The 13,651-nt window shown below is 37.1% G+C and overlaps 1 protein-coding gene and 1 pseudogene across 1 annotated transcript; one reads left to right on the top strand and one right to left on the bottom strand.

Annotated features, from left to right (window-relative positions):
• Positions 1-13,651, top strand: part of LOC105715585 (interferon omega-1-like) — a 49,342-nt pseudogene that overhangs the window by 21,480 nt on the left and 14,211 nt on the right.
• LOC105715584 (interferon alpha-1/13) lies at positions 5,051-5,928 on the bottom strand. Its single transcript, XM_012450006.2, has one exon. It carries the CDS (start codon positions 5,857-5,859, stop codon positions 5,290-5,292), a length of 570 nt encoding a protein of 189 aa, XP_012305429.1. The 5' UTR covers positions 5,860-5,928; the 3' UTR covers positions 5,051-5,289.

Below are 13,651 nucleotides of genomic sequence, written 5' to 3'. Positions count from 1 at the left end.
AAAAACTCTCAATAAACTAGGTATCGACGGAACATATCTCAAAATAATAAAAGCTATTTATGACAAACCAACAGCCAATATCTTACTGAATGGGCAAAATCTGGAAGCATTCCCTTTGAAATTTGGCACTAGACAAGGATGCCCTCTCTCACCACTCCTATTCAATATAGTACTGGAAGTTCTAGCCAGAGCAATCAGGCAAGAAAAAGAAATAAAGGGTATTCAATTAGGAAAGGAGGAAGTCAAATTGTCTCTATTTGCAGACGACATGATTGTATATCTAGAAGACCCCATCATCTCAGCCCAAAATCTCCTGAAACTGATAAGCAACTTCAGCAAAGTCTCAGGATACAAAATCAATGTGCAAAAATCACAAGCATTCCTATAGACCAATAATAGACTTAAAGAGAGCCAAATCAAGAACGAACTGCCATTCACAATTGCTACAAAGAGAATAAAATACCTAGGAATACAATTAACAAGGAACATAAAGGACCTCTTCAAGGAGAACTACAAACTACTGCTCAATGAAATAAGAGAGGACACAAACAGATGGAGAAACATTCCATGTTCATGGTTAGGAAGAATCAACATCATGAAAATGGCCATACTACCCAAAGTAATTTACAGATTCAACGCTATCCCCATCACGCTACCAATGACCTTCTTCACAGAACTGGAAAAAACCACCTTAAACTTCATATGGAACCAAAAGAGAGCCCGCATAGCCAAGTCAATTCTAAGCAAAAAGAACAAAGCGGGAGGCATCACACTACTGGACATCAAACTATACTACAAGCCTACAGTAATCAAAACAGCATGGTACTGGTACCAAAACGGAGATATACACCAATGGAACAGAACAGAGGCGTCGGAGGCAACACAACATATCTACAACCATCCGATCTTTGACAAACCTGATAAAAACAAGCAATGGGGAAAGGATTCCCTGTTTAATAAGTGGTGTTGGGAAAACTGGCTAGCCATATGCAGAAAAGAGAAACTGGACCCCTTCCTGACACCTTACACTAAAATTAACTCCAGATGGATTAAACACTTCAACATAAGACCTAACACCATAAAAACCCTAGAAGAAAACCTAGACAAAACCATTCAGGACATAGGTGTAGCCAAGGACTTCATGACCAAAACACCAAAAGCATTGGCAACAAAAGCCAAAATAGACAAATGGGACCTAATCAAACTCCACAGTTTGTGCATGGTGAAAGAAACAGTCAATAGAGTGAATCGGCAACCAACAGAATGGGAAAAAATTTTTGCAGCCTACCCATCTGACAAAGGGCTGATATCCAGAATTTAGAACGAACTAAAACAGATATACAAGAAAAAAAACAAGCCCATTCAAAAGTGGGCAAAGGATATGAACAGATACTTTACAAAAGAAGACATACATGAGGCCAACAAGCATATGAAAAAATGCTCATCATCATTGGTCATTAGAGAAATGCAAATCAAAACTACATTGAGATACCATCTCACGCCAGTTAGAACGGCAATCATTAAAAAATCTGGAGACAACAGATGCTGGAGAGGATGTGGAGAAATAGGAACACTTTTACACTGTTGGTGGGAGTGTAAATTAGTTCAACCATTGTGAAAGACAGTGTGGCGATTCCTCAAGGACCTAGAAATAGAAATTCCATTTGACCCAGCAATCCCATTACTGGGTATATATCCAAAGGATTATAAATCGTTTTGCTATAAGAACACATGCACACTAATGTTCACTGCAGCACAGTTTACAATAGCAAAGACCTGGAACCAACCCAAATGCCCATCGATGATAGACTGGACAGGGAAAATGTGACACATATACACCTTGGAATATTATGCAGCCATCAAAAACGATGAGTTCACGTCCTTTGTAGGGACATGGATGAACCTGGAAACCATCATTCTCAGCAAACTGACACAAGAACACAAAATCAAACATTGCATGTTCTCACTCATAGACGGGTGTTGAACAATGGGAACACATGGACACAGGGAGGGGAGCACTATACACTGGGGTCTGTTGGTGGGGAGTGAGGGGGGACAGCGGGGGGTGGGGAGTTGGGGAGAGATAGCATGGGGAGAAATGCCACATATAGGTGAAGGGGAGGAAGGCAGCAAATCACACTGCCACATATGCACCTATGCAGCAGTCTTGCATGTTTTTCACATGTACCCCAAAACCTAAAATTCAATAAAAAAAAAAAAAGAAAGAAATTCAGGAAAGCCTCTCTTGCAGATGCTTCTGCAAAACCTAGAAATTTTATTTCACTTCTGTTTAGCACTTGTGGCATTCTGATTTTAAGGGAAAGCATCAAGGTGAAACCACAACAGAACAGAAAACAGCTCTGTGTGAATGGGCAGGAAAGTGAAGGGAGTAAAGCTAGGGAGAGAATGTGTCAGGTGCCATAATCAGTCAAGAAACACTACATGTTTTCTGCACCTCAATGAACATGGTTATTCTCCTGTCTCAGATATTTATACAAGCCACCATTTCCTGACTGAATATAAATAGGACACTTTGAATTGAGAAGTGACATTTTTCAAGCTCTCTACAGTTGATGACAGAATCTGTTTTTGTTTTTGTTTTTTATGGTTTCTTTTAGAGTGCTTCCTTTGGAGGTCAGTTCCTGAAAGGTATGACACCACAGATTGTAAAAATTTTATAGAAAGATGAATACTATTCTCATATACAGCTGTATGAAGAAAGGGAAGAAAATACTTATCATCTTTTAACTCCTTGAGTTAGGCGCAATCTCAGCTTTCAGCAACTTCAACCTCCTGGGTTCGAGCAATTTTCCTGCTTCGGCTTCCCAAGTAGCTGGAATTACGGGTGCCCATCATCACACCCAGCTAATATTTGTATTTTGAATAGAGACAGGGTTTCACCATGTTGGCCGGGCAACATGGTGGAAGATACTGTGGTAGGTGTTTTAAACTGCATGTTTACTATCACAACTATATACATTTTTTGAATTCATTTTATTTATGAGAAAACTGAGGCTCAAAGAGATTAAATGAGTTTCTTAATACCACACATACATGCAAGCCGAATGAAATTACAATGTCATATTCTTTGTAATATAATGCAAATTATGGGTGATTTTGTCAGTTTTGTATTCTGGATTTCAGTTATAATAGTTAAATCTTTTTTTTACTTGTGTTATGCTGTATTTTCAGCTGGTTTTAACCAATTTTTTCCTTAAGTATTTAGGCAGAGAATCTCTGATCCAATTTTCACTACTAATCTGTGAAGGAAGTTTGTCATTCTTTATGTCAATGATAATTTAGTTAATCTGGATTGACATAAGATTGTAAAATTCATAACATCAGGAAATGTTACTAAGAATGAATATAAAAGGTTTCTTACCATAACCAGCTCTGTCAGAAAATGAAATGTGTTAAAAGTTGCAGTAAAATTGTAGTAAACCAGTGTGACAATTATGCAAGTTAAGTAACTTAATTAATAAAGCCAGTAGGTCCAGTAATCATTATATTATCAGTATTAATTAAATATTGTGATGAAGAATTTAATTAGTTATCTATTCTCACCTAGAGAATTATGGCAGCTTACTGATATTCAAAGTAGTATTTTATTTAAAAATGATAAATTATTATTGTAATTAAATGTTATAATTTAAAATAAATATACTAAACCTATTAACATGGTTTGCCAGTACATCAGTTATATGAAATCTATCCAGAAAAAATATACTGCAAAAAAGAAAAAACTTTGTACAAAAACAGTAATCCACATTCTTTTCTAATTCCATTCTACTTCCATCTTCACTTCAGAGTCACTAACTTCTCTTATTTGGCTCCTACTTCAGTTTGACTTCTACTTATCATTTCCACAAAACCAGTTCTCTCACTAAGATCACCAATGCTGTTTATTTCCTAATTATTGGGCAATTTTAATCCCTACCTTTAGTAAATCCACTGATTCTTCTTCCCAGCACATTTATCTTCTTAAATACACTTTTATCACATTATCAGTCCATTCTTGCACTGCTACAAAGAAATACCTGAGACTGGGTAATGTATAAGAAAAGAGGTTTAATTGCCAAATACTTCTGCAGGCTGTACGAGAAGCATGGCAGCATCTGCTTCTGGGGAGGCTTCAGGGAGCTTTTACTCTTGGTGGAAAGCAAAGCCAGAGCAAAAGGAATGGTAGGGGGAGGTGCCACACACTTTTAAACAACTAGATCTCATGAGAGCTCAGGATCCCCATGACAGCACCAAGGGGGATGGTGTTAAACCATGAGAAACAGCTATGACCTTATCACCTCCCACCAGGCCCTACCTCCAACATTGGGGATTGCAATTCCACATGAGATTTGGGCAGGGACACAGATCCAAACCATATTAATCAGCATTCTTTCTTTTTGTCCATCTAATGTAAAGGACCCCACCTCTGTTTCCTTTGTGGTTCTTCTCTTCCCTTCATTTAAAGGTGGAAGGTCCTCAGAATCATGCTTAAGTTCTTTTTTCTCTACACTCTCTCTATGCTTGAGCACTTCCATTTCTGAGATTTTGCTTGCCACATATGAACCCCCAGCAATTGCATTCCTTGTAAGTTGCAAACTCATGTATCCAACTGGCAATAGACTTTTCTACTAGATGTTTACCAGTCAACTTATAGAGGATATCTGTGTTTATTTTTATTTCCTCACATGTCTCAGACTATCTGCTGCTGAAAGAAATCATTGGTTGTTTCTTTTTCTCTTTATAGTATTTAGGATAACTGTTATTAAGTATGATTAGTATTTTTAGTTTTATTTTATACAAAAATCAAATATGCAAGAGAATAGGAAGTGGATTATTATGTTCATCTTTATATCTTGAATACAACATACAATCTAGTTTAGTGAAAAGTCATTTGTACTTACATCTTGTATATAATAATGATGAATAAATAAATTATACCCTTTATTCTCTAATCAGGTTGCACAGTAAGGCAGGAATTTCATATTAAAGAATCAACACATACAAGAAATTCCTATAGTAAAAGTTTAATGAGCAATACAAATAATGAATTGAGTAAATATAAGGAACATGTTTCATTACACTAACCACAGTGTAAAGGTGCACATGACATTATATGAACAAAAATAATTTAAATCTTATAAATAGTTAAATAGATATTTAAATAGATAAATCAGTTTATCAGCATGGTCATAGTTATAGCAGAAGTGAGAGTCTTTGAAATGGCAGAATTCATGAAAGTGTGAGGTGGTGTATGAGTCAATTAGAGTTGTTTTCATGTTGGACCAGGTGTTAATCCTTCCTCCTTAATCTTTCTTGTAAGTTTGTTGATAAAGAGAAGGATCTCATGATTTCTACTCTGACAACCTCCCAGGCACAAGGGCTGTATTTCTTCTCTGTCAGATAGAGAGTGATTCTTCGGAAGTATTTCTTCACAGCCAAGATGGAGTCCACATTCATCAGGGGAGTTTCTCCCACCCTCTTCTCCTCCATCACACAGGCTTCCAAGTCATTTAGCTGCTGGTAGAGTTCAGTGCAGAATTCGTCTAGGAGGTCCTTATCCCAAGCAGCAGATGAGTCTTCTGTGGTAAAGAGGTTGAAGGTCTGCTGGATCATCTCATGGAGGACAAAGATGGCTGGTGCCTTCTGAAACTGGTTCCCATCAAACTCCTCCTGGGGAAATCCAAAGTCATGTCTGTCCTTCCAACAGGAAAAAGGAAAGATTCTCATCATTTGTGCCAGGAGCATCATGGTCCTCCTGTTATCCAGGCTGTGGGTCTGAGGCAGATCACAGGTCACATAGCAGCTTAACTTGCAGCTGAGCACCACCAGGGCCATCAGTGAAGGAAAGGGCAAGGCCATCGTAGATATTGCAGATGCTTCTGGGCTTGCTGAGACGGATGAATCTGAACCTTGGGCTCTATGTTCTCTGAAGGTCTTGCTTTGTCCAAATGCCTTAAATAGGGAACATGCCATTTTCCATTTTCAGTTGCCTCTGGGCCACTTTCCACTTCTGTTTTTTTTTTCATTTTTGCTCTTTACATGAGTTTAGAGCAGTGTTTCTCAACTGTTTTGTTTTTCAATATTGTCTCTCCCATCTTGTTCCCATGGACTTTTTAGATTTTTTTTCTTAATTGAACCCACCATGAAAATTTAATAACACAGATATAATATGAATCTATTTGTGTACTATATGTATATATCTATACTCAGAAAGTACAACATTTAATATTTTTATTCAATAAAGTGTTAAAAATAACCAAGTGAAAATTTTAAGCTAAAAGTTAAATTTCAAATCTATTCAAATTCAACAACGTTATAACTAAATTTGCTTATGGACTTCAATGTAATTTACTGATATAAATTGTATGAAATTACATAAGCAAATTAAAAAATTATAAACATTATCTAATGTTTATAAACATTATATCTCTAAGTAGTGAATACTTAAAAATTATTTGAAACCAATAAAGACTTAAAATTTTAAAATATTTTAAAATATTTTTATCATTTATTTGTATTATACTTAACTTTTAATTTTGTTGCATGTGAGGCATTTTTAACTTCACTAGCTGCTAGATATTCACCTAGATATTGTCAAGATGTTTTCTTTAATTCTTGACCTAATTATTTATGTGTTGAATAATCTTAGTCTCAAAAAAAAAAACAGAAACAAAATATCTAAATTGTAGAAAGGATTTCCAGTCAGACACTGTTTTTATTGCATAACTAATGCTCCTTGAACTAATAGAGAATATTCTCATTTTTCATATTTACTGAACAGCTACCATGTCCCTAGCCCCATTTATTCACTGGAGATATCACTGACCAAAGCATACAGCACCAGGTTTTACTGTTGTCCCATTTACAAAAGAAAAAATGAAAGCACAGGGAGCTATTAAGTTGTAGAGCTACAGTTTGGAGTCAGAAAATTCAACTCTGAAGCATTAGCTCTTACATGCTCTCTGAGAATATTTCTGGCCATAAGAACCAGAACTGATTTCTAGACCAATCAATGTTTTCCTAGTAGAATCCTGTCTATGTAATGACAGGGTCTCTTTCTTCAGTTTCCATTTGTCTTCTTCACTGTAACTCCCCATTTGCTCATGCCAACATTACAATGAAATTGGCCCCTCTTTACTTACATATTATATTCTAGTTTTGTCTTCTTGAGGATACACCATCATACACACGAATGTATTTGTAAAACACTGTTTACCACAGTAAATACTTTCATATATCCCATATATATCCATTTAAAAATCTACATAGTACTATTATTTTAATCAAATATCACAATACTTCAGATTTCCACCTATGTGGCACAAATTTAAGAAAGAATAAGTCATTGTCAGGCTAAAGACATGAACTAAATCAGAACTAGACCAATGAGCTATGGCTTAGAGCTCAGGGAGAGCATATCTAGAAGGGTTAAATAAAGGGATTATTAAAGGTGTGGAAATGGAAACACTTCTGGAGAAATGAGGAGATTCCTGGGCATTGGAGGAGGAGGACTGAGATGATAAAAGACCTTAAGCCACCTTACTCGACAGCTGGTTGATCCCTTTTATGTTATAGACTAGCAGAGTGTGCTGCTGAGTTGATTGTGCTGCCTTAATTAAAGGAACTGGTAAAGAAAAAATTATGCTGACACTTGGTATAACAGTTAAGAATATTTGGAAGTACTGCAACAGGTGTCAGATCTATCACAATAGATACATTAGCTCTTGCACTACTATACAGGAAAACTTAAGACTGGGTAGTTTATAAAGAAAAGAGGTTTAATTGGCTTATGATAATGCAGGCTGTACAGGAAGCATGGCTGATGATGCCTCCGTAAACTTACAACCATGGCAGAAGGCTAAGGGAAAGCAGGCATGTCCTACATTACCAGAGCAGGAGGAGAGAAGCAGGGGAGATGCTGAACAAGTTTAAACAACCAGATCTCACAATAACTCACTCTTTTTTTTTTTTTTTTTTAAGTTTTCATTCACTAAGAAATAAGAGTTTTTGTTTTTTTAAGCTCTGATAAGCCTTTCTAATGTGTTTATGGAGCATATTCTTTTTCTTTGATGTCATGGTGATTAAGACAGGTTTAAGGTTTAAGATTCTCTAAAATACTTTCAGATTTTTTTTCCTATATTTCTGAGTAAGCATTTAAATATTTGGTCAGGCTTTGAAGAAACCAAGTAGGTTCAAACCTATTCACTGATTCAGTGAGCATTTATTAAGTACCTACGATACCACTAAGGGAGATGGTGTTAAACCATGAGAAACCACCCCATGATCCAATCACCTTCCACCATGCCCCATCTTCAATATTGGGGATTACAATTCTACATGAGATTTGGATGGGGATGCTGATCCAAACCATATCAATAAGGGAGAGGGATCAATAGGTAGGTGCTTGGCTCAGAAAACAGCAAATACAGCCTGGGATTTATACCCAACAAGCAGAATGAGCAGGTCAGTGGATACAAAATTACTAAAAGGAAACATCAAAGGTTTACATCAAATTATGTCTAGCTAAGCTATGTCATGCTAAGCTAAACATAATTCTTTCTAAAGTCAAGCCATGGTAATTATATATTGAGTGTGTGGGATGAGGAATTTGATCAGTTATCAAGGGTAATCAGCTATCAGCTCATAAACCTGACTTAGTAACAACTGGACTTGGCAGACCTAAGAATGGGCCCAAAGGCAGGACCTGGTCAAAAAGAGAGTTCAGAGGAACCTGACTAAAGTTTGGTGAAGGAAAGTGTCTTTGTCAGAATCTTAAGGGGTAGGAGACAGAACTATCTGCCAGTTACATGAGAGATATAGGTCTTTTGAAATAAAATACCATTTAATGAAAGATTTTAATCAATGCAATATATATTTAAAAAATTTTAATCAGTAATGTTAAGAATTTTTGAAGCCTCTTCATTTTTAACTTGTATTTCTAAACTGCTAGATCTATAGAGAGTTGCAAAGACAGTACAGGGAGTTCTCTTCCCTTCACTCAGCTTCTCCTAATGTTAACAACTTACATAGCCATGAAACAATTATCAAAACTAAGAAATTAAAACTGATGGATTAATGTTTGCTAAACTTCAGAGTTCACTATGATTTCCTTAACTTTTTCACTGATGTCCTTTTTCTGATCCAAGATTCAATCCAGAATCCCATATTACACTTTGTTGTCACATCTCTTTTTTCTCCTCTAATGTGTAACATGTGTTCAGTCTTTCATGACTTTCATAACCTGGATGTTTCTAAAGAATATTGGTCAGTTACTTTGTAGGATGTTCATGAATTTGAATGTGTGGAATTTTCTCATGATTACATTATAGATTTAAGGGATGAGTACAATAGAGTATGTGCTCATTTAATCAAATAGTATAGGAAATATATAATATCATTATCTTATTACTGCTGATATTAAATTAATTACTTGGTTAAGTTGGTGTCTGGGAAGTTTCTCCTATGTAAAATTATTATTTTTCCCCTTCCATATTGTATGTGTCAAAAACATCTCACTAATATCAGCCCACATTCAAAGGTAGGAAAATTAAGTTCCACCACATAGAGAATGGTGTATCCAAGACTTTTTTGACATATATTAAAGCATCACAGTAATTAAAAAATCTTTTGAAGGGAGATACATTGGAGATATGCAGTCATCCTCATTCCCTTCAAAATTTTTCTCACTCAATTTATGATTTACCTGTGGACCTTGCCTATTGCAATTATTTTTTGGTAATATTCCATTTTCCTCATTATTTCTATATTTATTATTTGAAATATTTCTGAAAGTGTTGGTCCCCTCTCTAATTTATAATTATCCACCCACTCATTTACTTATATCAATATGAATTCATGGATATTTATTCATGGGTTATAATCAAATACTATCACTTTTGTTGCTAGTGATAGTATTTGACTATAACCCAAATAATAGAATAAATGTCCATATGGTTTTTGAAAGCTCTTTCAGATTGCCTCCTGTGTGTTTTTGATGTGCACCTACACTTTTTGTTTCTGAGCCCTTCCCTATCTTCTGGCACCACAGATATTCTAGGGTATTCTGGTACTTCCAGGCTCCATACCTGGAATCAATTATTTCCTCAAGAAGTCCTCCTGCTTTTTATTGGGCATTGATTAATGCCAATTTAGCTGAATAAATAATAAATGCTAAAAAATGAGAATACATAGATTTAAAAAAAAATTCTAATCCAGCACAGTAAGGATTATTCTCACCTTACCATGTTGAGTATTTGAAACTTCTTTTCCCAACTCTGAGATATCTGGGTTTTATTATCCAAAGAGATTTTTACTTATTTGTTTAACCCTAGTAATTCATGTAAAGTAGTTTGAAAACCACTAATCAGAATCCCTGTGAGAAAACAATCTACCACCTAAAGTGTAGTACCTATGTACAACTCTTTTGTCTTCAGCCTCACGCTCAGTAGTCACCAAATGGTTGGACAGAGTATTTGCCATTTTCAAAAGAATTATGTCATATATTCATCACATTAATTTTTCATACTCGTCATTCAACCTTGATTTCTGTTACTAATGTGGTTGACTTTTTAAAAATATATGTATAGGCTGGGTGCAGTGGCTCATGCCTGTAATCCCAGCACTTTGGGAGACAGGGAGGGCAGAGCACAAGGTCTAGAGATCAAGACCATCCTGCCCAACAAGGTGAAACCCCATCTCTACTAAAAATACAAAATCTAGCTGGGCATGGTGGCATGTGTCTGTAGTCCCAGCTACTCGGGGGCTGAGGCAGGAGAATCGCTTGAACCTGGGAGGCGGAGGTTGCAATGAGCTGCGATCACACCACTGCACTCCAGCCTGGGCAACAGAGTGAGACTCTGTCTAAAAATAAAAAATTACATATATATATAATTTTATACAATATGTATATATAGTAAAATTTACATCTTTTGTTGAATAATTTCCCAGGTTTTAACAAATGAATAGAGTCACAGCTTACCTATCTTTACTTGAAGTTTCCTTGTAAGTTTAAAGCTGAAATTAACTTTCTACCAATTTATACTATGGCAGTGCCTAAGCATGCAGGATCTGACTTTTCTCCTTTAGGCGGTTGTTAGTCGCATTGAGGACCCTCTTGAGATCAGTCTACTGTTTTAATTCCCAACAAATATACATCTGAATCTCACATATTTCCCAATTAGGAATTCTTGTTGTTCTTTCAGATGATAGAGCCCTCTGAAGAGTCTTATAGAGGATTCTGGGAAGAAGGTGGATTAGAAAACACCAGAATTCAGTCTCCTCATCTAGATAAGAGTTGCAATGGCAAAAGAAACCATCATTAGAGTGAATCAGCAACCAACAGAATGGGAAAAAATTTTTGCAGTCTACCCATCTGACAAAGGGCTGATACCCAGAATTTACAAAGAACTAAAACAGATTTATAAGAAAAAAACAAGCCCATTCAAAAGTAGGCGAAGGATATGAACAGACACTTTACAAAAGAAGACATACATGAGGCCAACGAACATATGAAAAAATGCTCATCATCACTGGTCATTAGGGAAATGCAAATCAAAACTACACTGAGATACCACCTCACGCCAGTTAGAATGGCGATCATTAAAAAATCTGGAGACAACAGATGCTGGAGAGGATGTGGAGAAATAGGAACACTTTTACACTGTTGGTGGGAGTGTAAATTAGTTCAACCATTGTGAAAGACAGTGTGGCGATTCCTCAAGGACCTAGAAATAGAAATTCCATTTGACCCAGCAATCCCATTACTGGGCATATATCCAAAGGATTATAAATCGTTCTACGATAAGGACACATGCACACAAATGTTCATTGCAGCACTATTTACAACAGCAAAGACCTGGAGCCAGCCCAAATGCCCATCGATGATAGACTGGACAGGGAAGATGTGGCACATATACACCATGGAATATTAGGCAGTCATCAAAAACGATGAGTTCATGTCCTTTGTAGGGACATGGATGAACCTGGAAACCATCATTCTCAGCAAACTGACACAAGAACAGAAAATCAAACACCACATGTTCTCACTCATAGGTGGGTGTTGAACAATGAGAACACATGGACACAGGGAGGGGAGCATCACACACTGGGGTCTGTTGGGGAGAAATAGGAGAGGGACAGTGAGGGGTGGGGAGTTGGGGAGAGATAGCATGGGGAGAAATGCCACATATAGGTGAAGGGGAGGAAGGCAGCAAATCACACTGCCATATGTGTACCTATGCAACAATCTTGCATGTTCTTCACGTGTACCCCAAAACCTAAAATGCAATTAAAAAAAAGAGTTGCAATGGCAAAATCTACATGATATAAGTATTTTGGAACTCTGGAATATATTTCAGGCTTGGAACTTCCAGGAGAAGGCTTGGATGGTAAATTGTGATTAATTTCAGTCAATTTTAGCTTTTATTGCAGTAGTATCAACAGATCCACTACAGTTTTCCACCCCTAGTCTCCATAGCAGGCAACTGTGCCCATGTTCCAAGGGCAGCTTGCACTGAGCTGATGGGAGCCAATGTTGGCAAAAAGCACACTTTCCCCCAAACATCAGGGATTTGTGCCCTGTTTTCTGGTTGCTATTTTTGATCCCCCTATGGCAAGGCCATCCCTCTCCATCTGAAGTGACTTCCAAGGTATGAAACAGCCAGCACCCTCCCCATCTTCACCTGTATTTTTTTCCCTTTTTGGCAACCAGACATTAAAAACTAAGACGTTCAAAGTGAAAGTTAGAAAGTGACTGCACATGCCTAGGGAAAGGTGCAAACTCAGAAACACCCTGAGAAGAACTTAAGATTATATCTCAAGACAATCTTTGCACAGAGTTAGCCTGCAGCAATCAGCACAAAAACAAAAACAAAATACTTACCCTTACTGGGTGAGAGGTTAATCTTATTTCCAGAATTACTACATTATTAGTTTAGAATGTCCAATTTTCAACAACAGTAAAAATAATCACAAGGCATACATTAACAGAAAAGTATAGCCCATAAAAAAAGTCTCAGAAATCATACCTAAAAAAGATCAGATAGCAAATCTACTAGATAAAGACTTTGAACTAACTTTGTTAAAGAAGCTGAAAGAATTAAAGGAAGAGATGGAGAAACTCTCAACAATGATGAATGGTAGGGCTGTAGGACCCCACAGGGTCATGGGGTGTCGCTTATGCTGTGCTGAGATGCAGGATCTGTGAAGTAAAGAGACAGGACACTGAAGAACTGGTGAAGAGCATCTAGACTCGGCAGGCCACACAACCTGTGAACGGAGATCAACGAGAGCCCTAAATGCCCAGGAGGATCTGTATTTATTAGGTACAAGCAGGGGGCAGGGTCGTGAGTGAGGTCATCATCTATAGGCTTAGTAATAGGGCATACATAATCACGTGAGTCACAAGCGAGGGGGCCACCCCATTATGTCACGTGGGCAAAGAGGTGGCCACGCGCAATAGGGGGCCGTGCCATGCGCAGTAGTAGAGGGTCGTATACAGAAAAGGAGTCCACCCCCATTAGGTGGGCTGTGTGCAACAGGTGTCATGAACACCACTTCTTATCTGGGGGCTGGAAACTTCAAAGGATTTCTGATAGAAGAATACTGTAATCCAATGCAGTGGGAGCTGATAGACTTGTACTTTTCTCTTAAA

The sequence above is a fragment of the Aotus nancymaae genome, unplaced genomic scaffold (genome assembly GCF_030222135.1).
Source record: "Aotus nancymaae isolate 86718 unplaced genomic scaffold, 86718_ANA_hifiasm-v0.15.2.pri h1tg000003l, whole genome shotgun sequence".
NCBI classification, from domain to species: Eukaryota; Metazoa; Chordata; class Mammalia; order Primates; family Aotidae; genus Aotus; species Aotus nancymaae.
Note: the sequence above shows the minus strand (reverse complement) of the source record. Positions and strands in the feature narration are given on the sequence as shown.

What these genes read in the sequence shown, in the direction of transcription:
- LOC105715584 (XM_012450006.2), bottom strand. Translation starts at nt 5,859, where the DNA reads ATGGCCTTGCCCTTTCCTTCACTGATGGCCCTGGTGGTGCTCAGCTGC.